The sequence below is a fragment of the Colletotrichum truncatum genome (assembly GCF_014235925.2).
Source record: "Colletotrichum truncatum strain CMES1059 chromosome Unknown Contig_0002, whole genome shotgun sequence".
Lineage (NCBI taxonomy): Eukaryota > Fungi > Ascomycota > Sordariomycetes > Glomerellales > Glomerellaceae > Colletotrichum > Colletotrichum truncatum.
In genome coordinates, this window is record NW_027222399.1 from 1791772 (window position 1) to 1802054 (window position 10283).

Here is a 10283-nt window from a genome sequence, read left to right on the forward strand (position 1 = left end):
GTCGGTGAGTATATTTTGGTGAGCTCTGGTTTCGCTTGCCTTGGTGTTGGTGTAAATGCCAGCCGGTCTCAGTCTTGACCGAGCCTAGACAGTTTCAGCGGCATCAACGACAAGGAGAGTCTCTTACCCCCGGCGTCTTGTCTCCCGTTCGCTTCTTCCAAAGCCCTAGTTTGTGTTTTGGGGTGTCGAGATGTCTCCTCCTTCTCCGTCTCCCCATACGGGCAGGTAGAAAATGCGGTAAACAGGCCCCGGTCAATGTCCGGGCGCCTTCCTTCTCCTCCCATAGTTCACGAACGACAGGCACATGAGCCCCACTGAAAGAGGTTCCAAAACAGAAAAAGCAGAAACACCGGTCACTGCAGCAGAGCCACCAACAAAGGCCGCTGGCCAAGGTGCAGTTACAAGATGAGGGAACAGCCCCACCAAGCCACTGGACATGGATTTTTGGCACAGAAGTACTCAAGCGGGTCGCTAAGCAGCACCTTATCGATAAGGTGTGGCGACTAGGTTGGCTGTTTTGGATCCGCCAGCGGCTCTGCTCTGCTATTCCATTCGATGCAGGGACTTCGTGCCTGGACCTGGCGCCGGGGGCCCGGGGAGCTGGATCGTGAAAGGACTCAAATTTTCTGATGCATCACTCCCGTCCCGGCCGCCCACTATCTACTGTTCGGAGCGCTTCAAGAAGTTCTTGGCCTTCAAGCGCATTATCCATTCATGAGAGACGCCAGATAATCCGATAGGGCCTCGTCTTTTTTCTTGTTATTTCTTTGTTTGTTCACAGCCTGGCCCCCGCCGTTTCAGGACCTGGCAGACGACGACGTTGATCTTCACGCTCCTTGGTTACATCCGCCCATATTTCAGGCGTAGATTAAAGGCTGCGGCTTCGGCTGAGACCAATACTGAGACTCTTCGATCGAGATATCAGACCCGCTCATCAGTGATTCCAAGAATAACTGCATCTGCAGATATCTTGGCAAAAAGTATCTGACGACTCTTACCCTGACCTGCTAGATTATCTGAGTCTAAGGTGTCTAGGGGTTGAGAGAAAGAGAAAGAAATTGGGGATCGAAATAGACGCAATTTCTGAAAGAAAGCGAGTGTGAAAGGACGCTGGTGGTAACAAGGGGTTCAGTTAAGAGGGAGGTAGGAAGGATCAAAGAGCGTTGGTTTAAGGTGCAAGTGCCTTCCACTGCTGCTACCTTCCCTTAGACACGCCTAGTTCTGCACCTCCAAGCCAGAGGTGCCTGCTTCACCTTCCACCTTGCTTGGCTGCCTGGCTTCCGCTCTGTGACTCTCTGGTAGCTTCTAGAAGGCTACAACAGAGGTCACTGTACTACCTCGGTTCACTTCCCTGCTATCTGCCATATCCCGAGTCTACGGAGAAGTCTTCAGCGATTCGGAAAGAAGGCGTTATCGTAACAGCCAAACTACGATTAGCGGCTGTGTTTAGTTTGCCCAAGACAGGAGTGGATTGTTGCTGCTGCCAGCCACAGCCGGCATATATCAGTTTCGGTTTTTGGGGGCATCTATTGTCGTCGGCCTCCTATTTCTTGACCGTTCGACCGATTTGCACAGCACCCTTAACGACTTCATAACCATCGGCTTCAGAAAAACCTGGTTTTCTCCCGTTTTTGGCGATTTGTTCTCCCATTGAGATACCAGAACAGGCTCAAACTGGACCACGGCCTCCCTCCGAGACAAACATTTGTCTGCTACACCCAGATAGAGGACCGTACTTGTTGTGTGACGGAACTAAGCAACTCATCCTGCAAGCGTCGGCGGTGTTTTGTGTCATTCCTGACTTCCTCAGCCAGCATACGCGTTTTGACTTGATTCGATAGGCGCCGTCCTCGTGTCAGTGTAAGTCGCAGATTCAGAAGACACACGGTCGACGTCTTCTGGGGCAATTGTTTACTAACAGACGCAGGTTTTTCTTATTCCACCGTCTAATTCAAACCCGCTCTTGGTATTGTACGACAAAAAACCGTCACTATGCTTGCTGTCGAACGCCCCACGCCGCCAAAGACTGTTTCTGGCAACTCAGACAACAGGCCTGAGGAAAAACCAGAGCACACTGGACCGGACGTCATCCAACCTCACCCCCTTATCGATGATCTCCTGCCTCAGCAACTGGGCCGTGGCGTCCTCATTCCACTGAAGACGACACTGGAAATCCGTCAAGACCATACCATAGTTCAAGCCTTGCTTACCAGAGCTCCTGCCAAATCCACCAATGATGTCGTCAAGTAAGTTAAAGCGAACAGAGAACTCTGGGCAGCATGCTAATCGAGACCTAGCCTTATCCGCTCGATGCTTCCTGACGGCGTGGCTAACAGCTTGCCTCACTTGCGACGATGCGCTAAACCAGCTGATATTCCTGCTCACCTTAAGACGCAGTTCATGAACGACTCGCCGGAGGGACGCCAAGTCCACACTGGCAAATCGACTTGGATTTACATCATGCTTGGCGAAGAGAAAGACTTTGACAGAGAGAAGTTGATCGCATCCCTGACTGCTATAGAGGGCATGGACGAAAATCTCTTCCTGACTAGCATCCCGATTCCATTGGTCCCGCCTACCTCACAGGTTCAAGCGGCCATGTGGACGTCGCAGTTCTGGCCTACAGTGTACAGGAAGAACAATCCTCTTGGGCCCCACCCTAGCATGGTGGGCCGCTCAACCGATACCATCAGGGACGAGACGTCCTTGTGGATGTCCGTTGCCCATCGTGTTGCTCTCCAGGCCAAGCAGGCGGGAATCGGTGAACCCATGGGTGCAGTGATTGTTCAGCGCGAGGGCGGCAAGTCTGAGCTGGTAGCAGTTGCCGGAGATGCTCGTTGGCACCAGGAGCCCAACAGAAGCGGTGGCGGCAATCCTATGGGCCATTGTGTTCTCAGGGCTATTAGCATGGTCGCGCAGAAGCTTGTGCGACATGAAAGACGGATGGCTGGTCTTCCCAATGATTCGCCTACTCTTGAATTTGACATGTTCCAAGACAAGCCACTCGTTGAAGACGAGAAGAGAGTCTTCGAAGATGAGCACCCTAATGCAGATGGCTACCTGTGCCACGGCATGGAGCTTTACCTGACCCACGAGCCTTGTGTTCAGTGCTCTATGGCTATTCTGCATTCACGCATGGGCAAGGTCGTCTTCGCGCAGCGAATGCCGCTTACCGGAGGCATGTGCTCGGAAGACCGCGGACATGGCCACCCGGAACTGGAAGGCTGCGGCGGTGGAGAGGGACTTGGTCTATTTTGGAGACGCGAGCTGAACTGGAGTTTGTTGGCGTGGGAGTGGGAATCGAGCGATTGTGTGGAACCTTTGCCGCCGGTTGATCACAGTCACCATGCTTAGTCCCCATGGGGCTTTACGACAATACCTTGGTGCTTATGGCCGGGCAGCCGGTCTAGGCTTGAGCAGTCTTCGTGCGGTGGGAGGCCAGCGGTGATGATAAAACCTGTTGGCAACCCGGGCACACAATTATCGATAGCCTCTGTACGCCGGACCTTACATCAGTCCCTTGATTGCCTTCATACATTAGAATAACTGTACTGTAGTGAGTTGAGGCATTGGTTTGGAGGGTCTAAAGAGGGGTTAGATAGTCCTCTCAACTCTGGTCGGATGTGGTGTCGGGAAGAAGTCTCAAGCGCAGTTTGGGAGTGACACGGTCAGAAATTATACCCATGCTGTCTCATGTGTAGCTTACAGCATCTTAAGCAATGAACAAAGCAGATTGTTACACATGTTTTACTAACATAAAGATGCCTACAAATAGTGAGTTTGGGATGAAATCCATTCTTCCAGCCAGCTTCATTATCTCAGTTGAAACATGAGGTCCGCAACGACCAGGCGTTTGGCTGATGGCAAAGGGAGCAGCGCGCTAAGACAGGTGAGGTCTGCTGTGCTGCACCATACTGCGGGGAAGGATATGTCCCCTTATCTTATCAGCAGACCCAAATTCAGCAATTGCAACACACCAAGAGCATTCCGCAGAGCCAGCCGTTGGTCCCTCGTCGCCGGCCCTTGCCGTTTTCTACATTCTTTCCCCGTTACATGTTTCGGCATGCGCCCGAACAAAGGCAGCCGCTGAGAAACATAATTTTGAACCCGCAGCCTTCGAGACTCTTTTTTTCGCAAGCCGGCCGCAATATGACCCGCCTTTGACTCCTCCAACGCGACTCGCACATGTGGCTTTTCCAGCGACCGACGTATGCGGCTACAAGCTCCCTGGGCAAAGACCGTTAACCATCACCTCCTCAAGCCGAGAGCTCCCAGAACATCCGCACCCCCGGCGCCCCCACCGACCCTGACTATAAGAAGCGCAAGTAGCTCGGAAGCTTGGTGGAGCACAAGGGCTAAGCCAGACGAGCAACCCGAGGGAGTTTTTATCATCCTACGACGCCTACTTGACGACATGCCTGCCAACAAGAGGGGAGCTCCCTCCGCAAGTGAGCCGAGCGCGAAGAAGCGCAAGACGGACCTGAAAAAATGGTATGCCGTCAAAGTCGGCAACAGGCCGGGCGTGTACGAGACTTGGGCAGAATGCCAGGCGTTGACTGCAGGGTTTCGTGGAGCTGTTTGTGAGTGAAGCTGAATTGATTGCCGAGTCTCTTGCTTGACCGCTCGCGAGCTGCATCTAATCCATGATCTTTCCACAGACAAGTCTTTCCTGTCCGAAGAAGAGGCGAAGGCGTTTGTGGCAGGAAAGAAGATACCCAATTCGAGCGGGAAGCCGGAACCGGTGAAGTACTACGCTGTCGCACGCGGTAGTTTTACGGGCATCTTCAACGACTGGGAGAAAGCCTCCTTGGCCATCGCGGGGACCAAGGGGCCCAAGTATAAAAAATTTGAAAGGCTCCATGACGCGGTCGCTTTCATTCAACAGTGGGGAGACGAGGCTACCATCTCTAAAGTCCTCGCCGCTACCGGCATGGGGCCGACTGAAGAGGATGAAGATGAGGACGATGACGACGACGACGACGACGACGAAGACGACGACAGTGCAGAGTCGGGCCTGGCACAGATATACACAGATGGCAGCAGTCTGGGCAACGGAAAGGTAGGCTCCTCGGCTGGAGTAGGTGTATACTTTGGACGCAATGATGCCAGGTAAGTTTTGCAAAACTTTTCACACGAATGCCTCACACCTTGGGGCCTAGCCGTCAGGAGGACGTGCAAACCAGCATTCTCCTTAAATATTCCCCTAGTATCATGGACCGGGGAGCTGACAGTTGATCTAGAAACATCTCAGAACGCCTCGAAGGCGAGCCTCAGACGAACCAGCGCGCAGAGCTCACTGCCATCCTACGTGCGCTCGAGGCGACACCGGCCACGCAGGGGGTTCAGATTCTGACTGACAGCAAATACTCAATCAACTGCGTGACGGCCTGGTATAAGAGCTGGGAGAGAAATAACTGGCGAACGTCTACGCAAGAGGACGTCAAGAACAAGGACCTGGTGCAAGCAATCCGCAAGAAGATTACCGAGCGCGAGGCCGCGGGCACGCAAACCGTCTTCACCTGGGTCAAGGGGCACGCGAACACGGCGGGCAACGTGGCGGCGGACCAGCTTGCGGTTGCGGGTGCCAGAAAGCCATTGCCGACCACCAAGGGCCGCCGGAAGCTGAAGACGGAGATTGACGAAGATTTCGAGACTCAGCTATTGTTCTGAAACGAGGCGATGCTCGAGGGAGCAAATCACGGCGGAAGCGCGGCCACGGGTGAGGGAGGGGTGTTCGATGACATGTGGACGTGGGAACAGGGTATGACATGAAGAGAGGCTGCGTGCCGGTGACGCCTCTTTGAGCATCTGTGGACGCCCGATCGATATCTCATAGCCTCAGCTCGAACCAAAAGGCTGTTATGTCTTCTCTCTACCGCCGACGGAACCGTGGCAGGCGAGCGCGAGTGCATGGATGAATCGCCGGATGGAACTAGGGCACAAACATCCTTTCCCTGTTTGGTGAATACGGTGTATCCTTATGTCTATATCTCCCCCTCCCCCTTCTCTCCGAGAGCTGTTTGATATCCCGCTTGTCCACAAGGGCGATCTCAGCTTTTGGCATTTACTTTATGTTGTAAACGGATCTTGGACCTTTTCCCACCTTTGCCAGAGGATACAAAGGAAAGTGGACGGAACGAAGGGAAAGCTGGCACAAGACCAGGATGTGCGGCAGCGGAAGGGATTGCTTGATCTGTTCCTGTCAGCTCTGGCGAATCTCCCTCCCGATGGAAGTCTTTCTCCCTTCTCATGTGGTAGTTTTGTGGTATCTTGTATTTGTTTGTTTTGCTTTTATTTTTGGTTTTTTTTTTTTTCCTCGTCAAGCCGGATGGATGTCATGGATGGGTCCTGTTTTCTTTTGCTACGGAGATATCCCCCTAAGTAACTGAACCTCTCTTATTCTCTCACCAGACTTTTCGTGCTGTGGATTTTTTTATTTATTTATTTCGTAGCAACTCGAGGCCGCCTGCCATGTTGTTTCTATCATGTCTGCATAGTTCGGCATTGCTAACCAACCATGCCGTTTTCTCTCCCCGTGTATTTCCCGTGCGTGCGGGTGCTTTCAAGTACTTCTCCTCCGTCTGGAGTCGTCCTTGTCTCACCCGTTTGGTCCAGAACCAGTGGCGTCAGGTTTCATCCCGGCCAGCCTTAGACCCCCAACCCTCCCCCGCGGCTTACCTTTCGTGGATTATAAAACTAATTTGATCTTTTCGCCACGACTAGTTAACCAAGCAGCTAAAGCTCTGGGGTTCAAACAGACTAGAGAAGTTCTCACTCGGTGGTTCGCGTAAGATGCCTGGCAGGCATATTGAGAGGGAATTATCAGACACCCGCCCCATGTCCGATGAGAGATAAAACGGCCGCACATCAGTCACCGCATCCGAAGTACACTTACATTCAAAAACCGCCGCCTAGCTACTTTGGCAGTCTTTATACCGTGCTGTATGTACACAGCCCGTAAAACGGGGTTCAGGCTTTTATGCCCGGACTGGCGCCGCCGCCAACCTACGTTTTACTTACCCCACGTGTCAAGCCTGCGGGCAAATAACCAAAAAAGGACCAGCCGCTAACATTTTTCTTCCAACGCAGCAGCGGTGATGATCGGTAGATTTGGAGGGGTTAAAAATTACGTCTGCGGTGTTCATCCCGTTTTCTGCCGCCGCCGCCACCATCTTTTTTTTTCCTTTTCTTTGTCTTCACATCCTCACAGTCACCTAGAACAAATACACTTACCTACCACGCACACACACACTTACACTTATTCTCCCCGATTCTCCTCTCTGCGTCAACAGCTATCTTTGCCCGCATCTACAATCCCGATTTGGACACAGCGCAGATCACTCTTACCCAATCAACGTCATCCGAGTCTAAGACTTGCAGACCGCCCTTCTCTCTGTCTTACTTCTTCAGCCGATTCGAAGATTTTGAAAGGCGGGATCGCAGAAGAAGGGGAAAGCAAGGGAGAGTGCGCAAAAAGAAAGCTGCTACTCCCCAATGACAGTTAGCCACGCAAACTCCGCAATTCTTGTCGTCATTCCGAACCCCGCGATTCAACAGCAAAGACCCTGAACTGCGTAGGGGTCTGTTTTTTTTTGTTTGTTATTTTGTTTTATCTTTCGAAATTGACCGGTCAGCCCGGTTCAATCTTTGACTCTTGTTGTCCAGGACGCGACCTCTCTCATTGGAGGAGTCTCGCAAGAGGTCGCGGGGCTGGATTGTGATACGTACATTGTGGAGGATAGTACTCTTGGCGAAAGCTTGACTCTTTGTCAAGTGCGATCGTAGCGATGCCGACTCTAGCGATTACCAACTTCAACATCATTGTCGGTGTGCTGGGGGGCTGGATATCGTTATTCGGGTTGGTGTCGTTCCTCTGCAAGGAGACCTATTACCTTTCTGAAGCGCGTAAGTCTCGCAGTGTAGATGACTTGGGGATGCATGGTCTGGAACAACTTTGCGCCACCATCTGCATCTCTGGTCCCATTTTTGCCCGCTCAAGTGGCTGACAGCACCCGCAGTGATATCCCTCTTGGCAGGCGTAGCCTTCTCGCCTCCGGCCGCCAACCTCATCAGACCGCTAGAGTATGCGGGAACCCCGGAAAACGTGGACAGCGTGACGCTCGCCTTCTCACGACTGGTCTTGGGCGTGCAGCTGGTGCTCGCAGGCGTCCAACTGCCCAGCAGGTACTTACGCACGCAATGGAAACCCATGGCCCTGCTTGTCGGGCCCGTCATGACCTGCATGTGGCTAGCGACGAGCCTCTTGGTCTATGCCATGGTGCCGCACATTCCATTCCTGCATGCTCTCGCCATCGGCGCTTGCGTGACACCTACAGACCCGGTGCTGTCCAACGTGATTGTCAAGGGCCGCTTCGCGGATCACAATATCCCCAAGGAGTTACAGAACCTAATCATCAGCGAATCGGGTGCCAACGACGGGCTGGGATATCCGTTTCTGTTCTTCGCATTATACCTCATCAAGTACATCGGCGACGGCGGCAAGCAGGTGTCTGGCGGTGCCAGGCTGGCCATGGGGCTCTGGTTCGGTGAGACCTGGGGGTACACTATAGCTCTCAGCATCGTTTATGGTGCCGTCGTTGGATGGTTAGCCAAAAGGCTGCTGAGATGGGCCGAGAGCCACAAGTATGTCGACCGTGAGAGCTTCTTGGTGTTTGCCATCTCGCTAGCGCTCTTCATCGTCGGTACATGTGGCATGATTGGCAGTGACGACGTGCTAGCCTGCTTCATCGCAGGGAATGCCTTCACCTGGGACGACTGGTTCCGTCTCGAGACAGAAGACGATTCTTTCCAGCCCACTATTGATATGCTTTTGAACGTCACCATTTTCATATGGTACGGAGCCGTCTGCCCGTGGAATGATTTTCTTCACAATGAGGTGATTCCGTTGTATCGTCTTGTTCCGTTGGGGGTTCTCGTACTCCTGCTTAGACGTCTACCGTTTGTGTTTGCGGTTCACAAGAAGATACCTCAAATCGAACAGACAAAGCAGGCTATATTCGTGGGGTTTTTTGGTCCCATTGGCGTATCAGCCGTCTTCTACCTCTACGTGACCATCGAGTTTCTTCATACACTCAAGGAAGACGGGAAACCCCGATCTGATGTCGCTCACATGGACGAGGCTGTTCGGGTTATTGTTTGGTTCTTGGCCGTCTGCAGTATCGTAAGTTTCTCGAAACCCAACCCCAACGAGGCCTGAAATAATCGATTTAGGTGGTCCACGGGCTGAGCATCCCGCTTGGAAAGCTCGGCTACTATGCTCCTCGAACGCTGTCCAGGGGCATCTCCTTTATGAGCGGCGACGGTGACGATCCGCGGCCGTTCCGGATCCGAGGAAGGGTTTCCTTTCCTTTCGGCCGTTCCAGATCTGAAGGGCTCGACGCCGAGAGTCGGGCCCAGTCTGATAATGAGACGGGTCGAACAGTGTACAGAATTGGCGGCTCCATCATCCCTCGGGGACTTACAGACGCGGGTCAGTCTGCACCCTCCTCGAAACGGCCCGACGACCCGAATATGCATTCTGGCGCCGAAGACGGAGGTGGTGTAACGGGGGCGTCGGCGCCACCGCCACCTGAGCTCCCAAACCGCACAATTCGGTTCCCCGACGAGACGCCCGCCCCTCAGTAATTGCAGATTCTATGATGCGGACTTCCACTGGTTACTGTAACAGCATGGCCAGACTTGATGAAGGACACTCGCCTAGTGGCATTGTGCCATACCGTGCCGGTAAGTAAATTATGTGACATTGGCTTAACGTACGGCGGTGCGAGTGCAAAGAGTGGCTTTTTAGCTGTGCATGGAGATGTCCGCTTGGGCATCTGTGACGGGGAAAAGTCCGGCATGCTAGCTGAGATTTTCCCGCCTCACCTCGTCATTGGAGCCATACCTGAAGATATTCTTGCTTTCTGAACTCGGATGTTCCAGAGCCTGATTACGATTGGGTTTACCTCTAAACGGGGAATTAAGATAGTTACTTAGAGTAATTAGACATTACTGTCGTGTGATTCGCCATCGGTGTTGGTCCGGGCCATCGTTTTACACAGTGATACAATGAAAGGCGACGGTCGGATTTCCGCGAGACACCAAACCGCACTGGGATGCTGCCCATCCGTCGGTGGTTTTGTCAATAGCTGATCCTAGGCCAAGATTGAACTAGGTTACCGCCGCCTTTGCGACCAGCTGATAGGTTTTTGCAAGTTTTGCTCCGGTCAGATGAAGGCCAACTTCATGCGAGCACTCTAGCAAGTACAGAGTTTACATAATGA

General features: G+C 52.9%; 3 protein-coding genes across 3 annotated transcripts; all 3 read left to right on the top strand.

Annotated features, from left to right (window-relative positions):
* Positions 1–1992: 1992 nt before the first annotated feature.
* Positions 1993–3354, top strand: CTRU02_203458 (tRNA-specific adenosine-34 deaminase subunit; the record flags this gene model as incomplete). The annotated part of the gene is made up of 2 exons (XM_070204210.1): positions 1993–2246; positions 2298–3354. The coding sequence occupies 2 exons, from the start codon at positions 1993–1995 to the stop codon at positions 3352–3354; spliced, it is 1311 nt and encodes a 436-aa protein (XP_070061973.1).
* An 856-nt stretch (positions 3355–4210) lies between these two features.
* Positions 4211–5670, top strand: CTRU02_203459 (RNase H domain protein; the record flags this gene model as incomplete). Its single annotated transcript, XM_036724084.2, has 3 exons — positions 4211–4580; positions 4659–5109; positions 5241–5670. 3 exons carry the CDS (start codon positions 4211–4213, stop codon positions 5668–5670), a joined length of 1251 nt encoding a protein of 416 aa, XP_036584198.2.
* A 2117-nt stretch (positions 5671–7787) lies between these two features.
* CTRU02_203460 (sodium hydrogen exchanger family protein) lies at positions 7788–9645 on the top strand (the record flags this gene model as incomplete). Its single annotated transcript, XM_036724085.1, has 3 exons — positions 7788–7905; positions 8019–9181; positions 9232–9645. 3 exons carry the CDS (start codon positions 7788–7790, stop codon positions 9643–9645), a joined length of 1695 nt encoding a protein of 564 aa, XP_036584199.1.
* Between the last annotated feature and the right edge of the window lie 638 nt (positions 9646–10283).